Source organism: Pinus tabuliformis, chromosome 2_2 (assembly GCF_031772625.1).
Source record: "Pinus tabuliformis cultivar Carrire ecotype Pingquan chromosome 2_2, CPIR1, whole genome shotgun sequence".
NCBI lineage: Eukaryota > Viridiplantae > Streptophyta > Pinopsida > Pinales > Pinaceae > Pinus > Pinus tabuliformis.
Genome location: NC_142300.1, coordinates 785,665,839 through 785,679,551, shown reverse-complemented (window position 1 = coordinate 785,679,551; position 13,713 = coordinate 785,665,839). Strand labels below are relative to the sequence as shown.

The window sequence follows — 13,713 nt, the reverse complement described above, 5'->3', positions numbered from 1 at the left end:
TGATCTGATTTTTGCCAGCAATGATGATGGGATGAGCCATGAATTTGCTCAAAATATGTTGAAAGAGTTCGAAATGTCGATGATTGGTGAGTTATCTTACTTCCTTGGACTACAAGTAACTCAAACTAAAGTAGGTATGTTTATATCCCAAGCAAAATACCTTAAAGACATGCTCAAGAGATATGGGATGGAAGAATGTGCACTTATGAGCATACCGATGACCATAGATTGCAAATTGAGCAAAGATGATGAATCCCCTTCGGTTGATGCAACTCTTTACAAGTCAATAATTGGACCTCTCCTATACTTAACTGCTACGAGACCTGATATTATGCAAACAATAGGAATGGTGAAAAGATTTCAATCAACTGCTAAGAAATCCCATTTATTCGTTGTGAAGAGAATTCTCAGATACTAGAAAGGTACTCCTGATTTTGGTCTATGGTATCCCAAAAGCACAACTCTTACCGTGACAACTTACACCGACGTTGTTTGGGCTCGAAGCTTTTTTTCGGAAAAAGTGCTAGCGGAAATGCATTCTTCATGGGGGATTGTCTAGTACCTTGGCTTAGCAAAAAAACAATTTTCTATATCTCACCACAGCTGAAGCTGAATATATAGTTGTTGCAAATTGTTGTACACATACCATGGATGAAGGAAACATTGAAGGATGTCAACATAAAGACTAATTAGCCAATCACCATCTATTGTGACAACACTAGTGCCATCAATCTTTCAAAGAATCTGGTAATGCACTCAGAGACCAAACATATTCCAATCAAATACCACTTTCTCTGTGACAAGTTGCTAAACAGAATATAGTTGGAATACATCAATACAAAGGAGCAAATTGCAAATATCTTTACAAAACCCCTTCCACGAGAAGCATTTGAATATCTTCGCCAAAATATGGGGGTCATTGCTCTTGCATCACATTAAGAGAACACATTGACAAGAGTAGAAGTGACATGGCAGGGGGAGCGACTTGATAGGGGGAGTACTTGGGCACCTCATTTTCCATTGATGTCAAAGGGGGTGAGAATGTTGAAATATTTCCATCAATGATAAAGGGAGATTGTTGGTCAATAATTGTCATTGATGAAATATAAGCATGCTTGATGGATGTTGCACTATTGGAGGATTATAATTGATAACACACTTGATGACATATATCATATTAAACCAAAGTAAAATCAGACTCGGATCAGACTGCAGAAAAGGGATATCTGGTGGGATATAGCGAGAACGCTAAGGCATACAAAATCTATTTTCCAGGGAGCAGGAAGGTAGTAGTACGATGAGATGTAAAGTTAATGGAGGAAAGAGCTTTCAGAAGATCTCGTGAAATGCCTTCCGAAGAGCAGTGGAAAGAGGATCCGTTGGTCATGCCTCTTCAACCAATAGAAGTGAAGAATTCTTCCTTAGGTCAGGAAGATTCTCAGGATGAGGAGGAGCAAACAAAAGCACCTGCTGGCAGAGGAAGAACTAGCAGGGAACTTCGTCAGATTTTGTGTGATGCAGAGAACTTCATCAGTGAGCCAAGAACAGTAAGAGGGAGTGAAAACAGCGAGACAGATATCAGGCGTTAGTAGCTCAGGATGGAGAGCCTACTAGTTTCAAGGAGGCAGCTCAGCGTCAGGTCTGGCTAGATGCGATGGTAGAGGAGTATAACTCCATAATGGTGAACGATGTCTGGAAGGTGGTGTCAAGACCTCAAGACAAATCTGCAGTAGGTTCAAGATGGATCTACAAGATCAAATATGATGCAGACGACAATGTTGAGAAATAAAAGGCCAGGTTTGTGTTTGAGGGGTATGCTCAAAAGGAAGGGATTGACTATGAGGAAACCTTCGCCCTGGAGCCATGTATACATCTATTAGGACCGTGATATCTCTTGTAGCTCAGATGGGATGGGAGATCCATCAGATGGATGTCAAGATGACATTTCTGAACGAGGTAATAGAAGAAGAGGTATACATTGAACAACCAGAAGGCTTTGAAACTCATGAGAAGAAGTCTCATGTATGCAGACTGAAGAAAGCCTTGTATGGGCTGAAGCAGGCACCGAGAGCGTGGTGTGGTCGAATAGATGGCTACTTGCAGAAGATGGGGTTTGTTAAGAGTGACGCGGATCTGAATCTTTACTATCTGGTTGTAGAGAACGAGCCACTTGTCTTAGTATTATATGTGGATGATCTCTTTTTGACAGGATCATCTAGACTCATTGAGGACTGCAAGAAGAATCTAGCCACAGAGTTCGATTTGAAGGATCTGGGACGAATGCACTACTTCTTAGGGTTGGAAGTTTGGCAGCAGAAAGTAGAAATCTTCCTTGGGCAAGGGAGGTATGCTACAGAAATCCTGAAAAGGTTCGAGATGGGAGACTGTAGACTTATGGCTACGCCAATGATCATGAACTGGAAGAAGATTGATGCATTAGAAGACAAGGATGTCGATCCCACCCTATATCGGCAGCTCATAGGGTCCCTGATGTATCTGGTCAATACCAGGCCAGATATTTGCTACGTTGTCAGCACCCTCAGTCAATTCATGGTGGAACCAAAGAGGGCACATTGGGTAGTAGCTAAACACGTTCTCAGGTATTTAAAGGGAACAATTGATTATGGGCTCTTATACACCAAGGGGAAGAATACCAGGTTGAGTGGATTTATTGATGCAGATTGGGTAGGAAGTTCAGTGGATCGAAAAAGTACCTCTGGGTATTGTTTCAACATTGGATTAGGAATGACCTCCTGGTGCAGTAGGAAACATAAGTCTGTGGCTCTGAGCTCATTTGAGGTAGAATATATGGCAGCACGCACAACTTCGTGTGAGGCCATATGGCTTAGAAAATTGCTGGTGAACCTCTTTAGAAGAAATAGGGAGGCGACCAGGATCATGTGTGATAATCAGAGTTGCGTCAAACTCTCTAAGAATCCAGTGTTTCATGATAGGTCGAAGCATATTGATATCTGGTGTCACTTTGTCAAAGTCTGTGTCCAACGAGGAGCTGTACAGTTGAGCTACACTCCTACAGGAGAACAGGTGGCAGATATCCTCACCAAGGCCCTTGGAAAGTCAAAATTTGACTACTTCAGGGAAAAGATGGGGATGGTAAAGAACCCCTTTTAGAAGTATAAATGAGTTTGTTAGCAACACGAATGAAGAGGGAGTTGCAGTGCAGATGCAGTGTTGGGAGAAAGGACCAACAGCAGCACAGATGCAGAGGAAGTTGTTGTACAGATGCAGCAATGGCAAAGCCATGGGCAGCAGTACAGGATACGATAGTATAGAGGATGTTGGGCAGGAAGGCCTAGCATCAGCACAGGAACTGATGCCGGATGATCAGGGTGATACTTAGTGAGGAGTATTTCCAGAGCACAGACCTCGCTAAGAGGGAGTGTTGATTTGGGGTAGCATCGGATGTGATCTAGCCACGAAACTTGGTGGAGAGGTTAAGGCACATGAGATCTCCAATACCCAAAAAGGGTTTGGGAAGATTCTAAACAGTTTGGGAGATATTAAAATAATTAATATTTTTAATGTAATCCCAAAGTCTAAACTTAGAGAAAATAAAATATTAATTTGAATTAATATGAAACTATGTTAGAATGGTCCAAAAGTCATGGATCAAGCCAAATCTAATCTTAGCAGTTGATTAGGGACTTAATCTCGACCGTTGATTTGTTAACAAGAAAAGTATAAAAGGAGGCTTGAGGGGCACTTGGAGAACACACAGAGGGAGACCAGTCAGTTCAATTTCTGGAGCGGGGTTAGCTGAGAAATTGAACCAGTGGTCTGGAGAGCAGTCAGGAGGCAGCAAGTATGCAACAGAGAGATGGGAAATTAGCACAGACGCAGAAAAGGTAGACGTAGGGCCAAAGCGAGCCACGCAGAGGCAACAGAGACTACGCAGAGCCAATAGGGCTTGCGTCATCCACATAGAGGCTGCAGGAGTGACGCATAATGTCAGAGAGGCTGCGCAGAGTCTCAACAGGCTGACGCAGAGGGTTTCAGGTCACGTAGAAGTCAGTAGGGCTGACGCTGGGTTCAGAAGAAGTGCCAAAGAATTTGTCTATCTGTGGTTAAGCCAATTTGGCACCCTATTGTACTAGAAAATTGCTGAATAATAAAATCCTCCCTTGCTGCACTGGTTTTCCCACATTGAGTTTTTCTGGGGACATTAGTCCAAAATAACTGTGTCAATGTGTTGATTATTGTGCATATGTTTGTTTCTGTATTATGGTGTGATATCTGCAGCAATATTTATTTTAATGTTTATTGAAGTAATTTCATGAATAACTTATGGTGAAATAAGTAGGAAAGGTAAATTAGTTGCTACAGTGATAGAATTTTCACAGTGTTGTGATGGTTGTAATGATCATTGCATCTATATGAACTATTTCGCTTGATGATTAACGATTTTTCCTCATTTATGTGCATGTGCCTTTACTAGAATAGTACTATTACATTTCGTTTAGAGACTCACTTTGTTTCCTTGCAGTGAAAGAGCCTTGATATATTTGCAATTGAACATTACACAAGGCGTACTTTCTTTCTCATTCAAATGTACATGCACGCTACTCTCTTATGCTAATTGTTCAAGCCAAGGCAAATCTTTAAGTAAATGGCAACTGGGCCATAATTTGGATGAGACTCCTATACCAAATGGTGTGAGGTCTAATTGACACTTCATATCAAGGAGATCCCCAGTATGTTGGCGCGATCCAACACTGCCAACAAGCCTATAGAGGGATTTTTATTATTGACGGAGATTTGAGGGCCAACCCTCAAATGATAAATTTTAGAGGTTTCTACACCACACTTGGCACTCAAAAGCCTCAACGCTTGGTGTTCAGGGCTCCTTTCTTGCATGACGTCAACCTTAGTATGCTCAGGGTTCACACGTGTGCGCTTCTCATTGCATCTATGACAAAGCTAGTTGGGTTGGCTTGTAACCCAAGGATTTCATTGTAATAGTACTTGTTAGTAGGGGGTTTAGACTAAAAATTATACCTTGTCCTCCTCATATAAATAGAGGAGAGGACTTGTTCATTTGTCATCATCATCACTTGTGAATTCAACCTCTCTACTTGAGAATTTCAACCTCTTATAGCTATTGGAGAGATGTCCTCTATGGAGCATATTTTTTCTTGGAGCTATATTCTTGTCTTTGGAGAAGTTACACTAGATCAATGATTGGATTGTACATGCATATTGTCCTGTAAGTGCTTTTTCTATTGAAATTTTCTGATTTCATGTCTAATGTATGGAATAAATTGGTGATCTAGGTTAAATATTGTGCCCTAATTTTGTTGAATATCAATTTTATGGAAGTTAGGTCATATTATTGCATGCATTACTCATTGTATGATATGTGAATGACAATCCCCTTGGTGATCTTACATTAGCTCTCTCAAGTGAATTTTGATCCCTCACAAAGGTAATAGTAAGGGTCTTGATGTTAGGGCATCAAAATATCCTTACTCCCTCGCAAGTTTTAGCCAACCTAAAGATTCCATAGACTCCATCAACCCCAGGACTAGGCACTGGCCATCAATTTGTTGGTGATAAAGTCAATTTTAACTATAAACTTTTACTCTTTGTCTCTCTTACCTAATTCGGTCCTCTTAAGGCCAAGCGACCATCTAGGGCTTAGTGTGAATTGACAAGGAAGGGAGATTTTTGGGCTTGGAAAGTCTAAACATCAAGGATTACAATGGTTGCCTCAAAATCATTCTCCTTGGAGGGAATTCATTCCAATTTTATCCATGATCTCTCTTGCCCTAGATGTTTGCCCTAGGTGAAAACCCTAGTTTGGTTTTAGCTTCAACTTGAGGGCTTTTTGAGGGTTTCATGTGCCATAACCTTGTCGAACTACGTTGTGGGAATTTTTTCTTGGCACTTGACCTTGGTTCACCCCAAATCTCAACCTATCAATCAAACCCTAGGCCTTGCCTTGCCTAAATTTGGCCTTTACTTGGAAAGAAAATTGCCCCTTTTTAATCATTGGAGCCTTGTACCTAAAATGTGTCTTTCCCTTAGAAGCCTTTAGATCATCTCGCACCTTTAAAACTAGAATACCTATTAGGTGACCTTTATATTGGGACTCCTCCCATTGGTGAAAGTGCATAAAGAGTAGAGATAGTAGCTGTAGTGATAGTGGGCTACTACTTTATTGTTGTCACTTGGTCTAGTGATAGCCTTGTAGGGTACCCCTCTTCAAGGCCTGCTAGATTTTGCAGCAACAGGGTGCATATAGTATTCTTGATTGCAAGTACACAACTATTTTCATTTTCGTGATTTCAAGTTCCATTCAAATATTGCATCACTATGGAATTGTCAACTTTTCCATGTTCAAATTTTCACGAGACTTAGAATTTCTAGCAAAATTCATTATCTTCTAAACAGAGCAAAAATTGGAAAACTTTAGTAAGACAAAGTTGTTTGGCTTGTTTGGTTTGGGGTCCCCTTTCCCCTTTTGAAAATCTCAAATGTCTCATGAGTAGTGGATTTTGGCCTCAGTTCTGCTTTCCCATTCCAAACCTTTTCGAATCGGGCCAAAATCTCCACTAGGTTTCCTCGTGTCTATTTCCTTGACTCATAGTAAAAAATTTATTAGCAACGTGGTCTTTGTCAAGAAGTGCCGTTCTGTTCTACAATAATTATTAATTTGTAGGCCCTTACTGGCACTTTTGTAATCCTCCTGACTACGGATGTACTCCTAAAATTTCACTTTAATTTGAGCTTTTCTTCTCTTGTCATGGCCAAAACAAGATTTTGGCATCAAACTTTTTTCAGCTTCACCAACGTGGTGACATTGGTGTCTATGTGTCCAATGATTCTATCTTTGAATGTAGCATATTGCACTGCCCAAAATATCTTGCCTCCATGATATTGCAACTATCCAAACATTCTCCATCTGCAGTGTGTTGTACCAATTCTAGTTTTGGTATGATGTAATGCATTGCATCTAAATTATTTTCATGGGATAACTTTTGTTTTTTCCCCTTCATTTATCACATCTGGATAACTTATTTTCCTTGTGGTGTATTGCACCAGCATTATTATGGTGTGATACATCGTATCACACCAATATTATTTCAGTGCAATACATTGCACTATATAATTATGTTCATTTGTGCCACACGAAATTTTCTTGCTTTCATCTAGAAATTTTTCTTCTTGCATCACATGAAATTTCTTTTTTTGTATGGTGTATCACACCAACACAGCTCACCACAACAAAAATATCTTTACGTGATACATGAAACTCTTCAAGTTTACAAGAAATTTTTCCAAATATTGTAGTGTATTGCATTACCTAAAATGTCCCTCCTTTGCAGTGTATCATATTGATCTTTTATTTAGTTTGATATGTCACACGGCAACAAAAATATTTTTGTGCAATACATGATATTCCCATATTTTTTGAAAAATTTCCAAGTCCTACGTCACAAATCTACTCTCCTAGGCAATAAAACTGTGTTGTACAAATAATATTTTATCTGATACACACTGTATTGCACAAAATGACACAGAATATTCTTCTAAATATCTACATTTTTTGCACTAGGTAATTTTCCGAAAATTTGAAGTGACAGCTATCACAGAAACCATAGACCCGGGCTTCTGGGTTGAGTTTGACCACTTAGCTACTAATTGACACCCACATTAGAGAACTCCAATACAAATCAAAATTTGGGGGTTTTGCCCCCGATTTTTTTGTGCTGGGTGAAATTGATTTTTCACCCAAATTCCTTGCCTGGCTACCATGAATTTGGCAATTTTGGCCTCCATGACCAAAATCCATCGACTGAAATAATACATTTTACATACCCGTGTTGATGATTCAAAATACATCAAGAAATTGGGGGCTTTTGCCCGGTTTTACAATTTTCCCCAAATTCTACAGAGTACAACTTTATTATTCTGTAGTAGACTCAGTGTTGAAAACACCAATTTGTAATGTACTTGTTACGAATCCAAATCAAAGTACTCAGATACAATTAAAAATCAATACATGTAGCATGACATATAGGTTCACACATCTATCAATAATTTTAAATTCATGAATGTGGATTGTTTAGACTTTAAACATACGCAACATTATTTAAACACACAGCACAAAGTAAACACAAGATTAAAATTATAAATATGAGCAATGGAACACTTATTTCATGAGAAGGTGTCACCATATAGTTGTGTACAAGGGACATTCCACCCAACTATAGACTTTGTTGCTCCGGATCTCTCAGTGGCAAGTCAGCCCTGAACTAGGGCTATGAGTTCAACAAAATAATTTCTATGATTGGCTACTATCCACTCAAATAATCCAACACCTAGTAAAATTCACAATATGCTAACTCCTATTGCAATTCCAATCAATCAGTCTTCTTCCTAACTTGCACAATCCAAAGAATGAAATCCCTTTCTTTGCCATGCTCTCCCTTAGGTTATCCCACTTCCCTCTAGGGTTCGAACATAAGTTGGCTAGGAAATCTCCAAGTTGGAGACAGCAGGAATTTCAGCTGCAGCAGGAGTGCTCACAGCAACATTCTCACATGCTTTTGGGTAATTTTCTCAACAAAAAAATCCTAACAGGCATGATAGCCTAGTTCTGAACACAAATTCTAGCTCCTCTCATGGTTGGTTTTTACACAAAATATGCCTGTCCTCTTTTTCAAAGGCGAAGTCTATTTTTTCCCCGCCTCTTTTTCCGAAAGTCTCTCCTCTACCTTTACTCAAATGATCTTTTCTCTTGTGCATGTTTGACTATTACAATTCCCCCAAAAATGATTGCACTCAGCCCCGGCTATCATAATTAAATGAGATGACTCTTTCACCAATCTCTTATCTGGATTCAATATTTTTTTTGATTATATGATGACAAATTGATTTTAGGAAAACGGCATGACATTCTAGACGTGGAATCTCCCCAAAAGCCCCTTTTAGCCTGCAACTGTTGTAGAATCATAGGCCATTAATGTTACCATCCCTCTTGTATCACAGCTAAATTATTAATAATAGTATCAATGCACAATATACATAGCTTGGCTCTTGACCATATTGTTTGTCTCAGAGTCTAAATCACATCTACACAATTACATTACAACTATTCGTTTGTAAGTGTTCAAATTTAGGGGGGGCAGTGAAGCGAACAAAGTGAAGTGATCAAATTTAGGGAGGGATGGATTGCTGAGATCCAAAAACAGTGCCCGCTCCGTGTTGCTCGACCCTCCACAGTGAAAAGTGGCCCGAACAGCCTACACTAACACAGGCTCTGCCAGCATTGCCCAGAATAAGTTGGCTGCTCATGCATCACTTATTGAGATAATTGCTGCAGTAAAGTGGAAAGAACGGAAAATTTGAAATCCGATTTCCATATTTAAAACTTTAAAAGAACTAGCTTTTAGTGAATCTGGTCACATGCCTTATTTGAATAGATCTCTTAAAAGGATGGCAACTTGAATAGATCTCTTAGAAGGATGACCACTATGCATTCGAGTACAAATTTACAGCGTAATTTTCAAGTTGAAAATATGACGATAATTAATTTAATGTTATAATCGACTTTAAGTTAAAAAGTTGATGCCAGTCATCAAAAAGGGCTTTGATGAATGGCTGCTCTCCAATAAATGGAGCCTTAATTATGAAAGTAAAATTCTATTGAATAATGGCCTATTATTGATGAGCAAATTGACGTTCTAAAATATGAGTTTAATAGTCTCATATTTAGGGCATATTTATGACTGGTGATTCTACTCTGCCTATTAAGCTTTAATAATAATTTCTGGAACAAATCAACTACACAAAAAACTCTAAATTTTATGAAACGCTGTAAGACCAAACCTTGCACAGCCTGGTAACATTTTTATCTTGTATATGGGAAGGACCACTGAGCAAGGTGGGAGAGCCAGCACTAGCTGCGGCAGGAGATAGACGTCTGGCTGTTATGCTAAAGGTAGGTTTACCATAAGGCCGTCTTCATTCCCTCAATATTGATCGTAAAGATAATTGAATTGATAAATTTGTGGTGTTTTCTTTGAGAATAAAATATTACTACTCTCTAATGCTTATTCTGTCTGAGATCAAAGAGGATTTTCTGTCTTCAAATTTAATTGTGACCTGTTTTCTATATTCCATGGATGGCTTCAGTAAGATATATCCTCTTTACTTAATTTTCTTGTTTGAAAAATGGGGTTTCAGTAGTACACGTGTTTCCAAGCTTTTTAATAACAAATCGATGTATAACAAAGTCTAAACCTCTTCCAGACAAATTAACTTCTATTAGAATTGTAATTTAAATGGTTACTAAAATTCACGTAAGATTCCTGTCCGTTTGTAACAGGACTTTCATTTGGACAAAGAGACAGAGGTAGTCTTTGACCGCTTCCAGAATGGGATCAGCCTTGTTAAGCAGGACAAGGACAAAAGGCTCTTCAAAGGAATTTTTTATATCGCCATCAAGGACGTTGACAGTTCGGATGTGGACGATTTGAAACATGAATTCGAAGAAAAAATTTCTAGAATATGTTCCAAAACTCCTGAGAACTTTCTTTCAAAAATGTATGGTGGAAAGGTTGAAATAGCTGCAATGCCTCCATATAATCGACCTGACTACCAGGATAGTTTAAGGGAAATTGCAAGTACAGTAGAGGAAATGAATTCATGCTATCACAACGGTACCGCTTTCTTGAATGATGTGAAGCTAGTGATTGCTCAGATTGCAGCTAAAGACTGGACGTCTGTAGATAGTAAACGTGTAGCCCTAAGGGTGGACATACTCAGGAGAAATCTACAGTCTGCTATTGAGAGGGGATGCCTCTCTGCCGCGGGGGAAATTCAAATGCTAGTTAGCTTGGATACGGAGGAAGAAGTTTCGGATTTTCCCGTTGTTGTCGAGGAGTTCACGTTTGATTTCCCCGATACTGGCTTAGAATTGGCTCCTTCAGTAGAACCAACAGCAGTTCCTGGAAGCATTGTATCTGAGCTCAGGTCAACATTTGAAAGTGTTGTGCCAAGAAAAGGAACTGATGGTGAATGGTGGCACTCTGTTTTTGAAAGATTTTTGGGTGCATTGGCCGATCGAAGACGAAAGCGAGTTGAACAGTTTTTGATATCAAATACACTGGATTTTGCCAGTGCTGATGAGGTGCACAAATTACAGTTAGAGGCTGCTGCGGGTATTGCAGGAATGAAGCAAATGCTGTCTGTTTGCGGATGTAAATGTTCTGAATGCTTTTGGAGATGTGTGCTTGAAAAAGGTCATGTCTTATCTCATTCTTGCATGAGTAGCCATGTATGTTCAGAAAAATGCACCTTCTGCACCAAGGAGGAAACAGAGAATTCAGTTGAAGAATGCAAGTATTTAGCAGGGCATGATGGCCCCCATGACTGTAAAATGAAAAACCACACCTGCGGTGAAATTTGTGACTTGTTTAAGAAGTCATCCAACTGTAATAAGTCTTGTTCTGTTAAGCTTGGGCACGAGGGTCCACACAAGTGCAATTCTCCACAACATATGTGCAAGAAAAAATGTTCTCTTCCTACTTGCCAAAATCCTTGTGTTGTCCCAATTGAGTTTGGGGATCATGATAGGCATGCTTGCCATGAAAGATACTGTCAAAGCCCATGCCTCATGAAGGGATGTACAAGGACATGCGGCTACAAGGACCATTTTCATGACCTCAATCGCGATGCGGAACATCTATGTGGGAATGAGCATGTGTGCCCTGAAAAATGCGGGGTGCCTGGAATATGTGAGATTTTTACTGAGTTAGTTCGCCAAACAAGGCAGTTCCAAGGGCGCAGAGGGTCTTTCGAGTATGAGCATGTATCTGAATCAGAGCAGAACGGTCTACGAAAGGATTGTTGTGTCCCAGTACCAGCCTTTAAGAGGAGCCATGAAGGACCCCATGTTCATACAACTAACGAAGAAGCTGTACATTATTGTGAGACAAGATGTCATTCTTGTGGCTATTTTTGCCAACTTCCGATCGATCACCCTGGTTTGCATAACACAGTGCATGGCAATATGAGAAATGTTAAATTCATTTCAGAAACAGAGGAGATTGATATCGATGAGAGAAAATATGCATGGGGAGAAACGGGGCTGGCAGAAATGTGCAATATGCATTGCAGAAAACAAGGCAGGGGCCACATTCATTTGGTCCCATGCCCAGAAAACTGTACCAGCAAGCTCTACGATGGCTCCAGGCACGAGACTAGGAAATATGGTCCCGACCTGGATGTACCGAAGGATGAGATGACCCATGAGACTTATTGGAAATATATTAGATTCGTTGATCTCTGCACTGAGGAAGAGCAGAACGAGTTTGGCCTCTGCAATCACTATTGCAGATCCGAGGAGCATGAAGATCTTCCAGACAAAAAGGCTGGTGCAGCTCCGAAATCTTATTGCACTGAGAAACTTTGGCATGCTTCCATCAAAAGAACTGGATTGAATGTCAGTTCTGCGGGCTATATAACAGATGATGGGCATCATTTCGGCTGTGATCATTCCAAGAATGTTCCTCATCATGTGATATTTGTCATTGATAAATCGGGGTCCATGGGCAGTACAGATATTAAGCCAACAATGTCCATGTTTTCTCCTTCACATGACTGTAGGCTTGGTTGCGTATTTGAGGCGATAATAAGATTTATAAGAACTCGTCTTAGGACGGTATCTGATGATTCGGTATCAGTGATTCTCTTCGACTACAGCTCAGTTGTTGCTCTAGAGATGAAAGAGATGAGGGAGGAAGTTGTTAACTCGCTTCTTGATTATGATGCGGATGGAGGAACTACTTATTCTTCTGGACTGGAATTGGCTGAAAAGGTGATGATCAAAGCTTCAAAAGATCCTACAACTGATCACAAAAGACCAATGATTGTGTTTTTGAGTGATGGAGGAAATAATGGGGGAGGGGATCCTCTATATTATGTCGACAGAATGAAACAACAAGAGCCGAGGATGATTCTTCATACCATAATGTTTGGAACCGACTCTACAATCAATATTCTCAAAGAAATGGCCAATATAGGCAACGGAACATTTCAGCTTAGTCTGGACGAAGTGCAGTTAGCGAGAAGCTTTGAAGACTTGGCCACAAGTCTTAAGCCCAAAGTTGCAGCCTTAATGTAGGGATGCGGCAGGTATTTTAGACCAATCTTCCCTTTTAAAAATGCTAAGACATGCAGACTTTTGTTTTCTTGGTTAGATATCTGGATTTTTGTTTTGCAAAATCACCCCCCTTATGTTGTAGTTTTTATGTTTTACTTAATTAGTGTATGTGTTATGGTAAATCAGTTTTATGTATGAATGAACAGAGAACCTGCAGCAGCTTATGAGGAACCATCTTAATTATGTAGCCAGATTTGGTTCACTTAAATACACACCTTTGAATATTTGGATCATGTATTGTTTCATGTAATGGGATATGGTAGCTCCAGATTTGTGAATGAACATAGAATCTACAGCAGCTTGTGAGATAGAGCGTAACTTAACCATGTAAATAATGTAAGCCATATCCGAAGTTCACCATAATGCACATATTTGCTTTAGTGAAGTTCCCATATTTTTAGGCTTCAATGAAATTTCATAGTATTTTTTTTTTCACAATTTCCAGTAGTGAGCTCCTCTTATCTACTTAGTTGGATTTGTTATCAATACTTAACATGTTAGATACACGTTATTTGATATCTGTT

The 13,713-nt window shown here is 39.6% G+C and overlaps 1 protein-coding gene across 2 annotated transcripts in view; it reads left to right on the top strand.

Moving 5' to 3' along the window:
• LOC149195043 (uncharacterized) overlaps positions 1-13,574 on the top strand; it is an 80,127-nt gene extending 66,553 nt beyond the window's left edge. The window contains exons 2-3 of one of the 2 annotated variants that reach the window (XM_089405233.1): positions 10,352-13,161; positions 13,336-13,574. In XM_089405233.1, the coding sequence (XP_089261359.1) occupies positions 10,352-13,150 (2,799 nt within the window). In that variant the 3' untranslated portion in view covers positions 13,151-13,161; positions 13,336-13,574. Of the gene's footprint in view, positions 1-10,351 lie in introns of both variants that reach the window. The other variant, XM_089405232.1, reaches the window with a different exon arrangement.
• Positions 13,575-13,713: the final 139 nt, after the last annotated feature.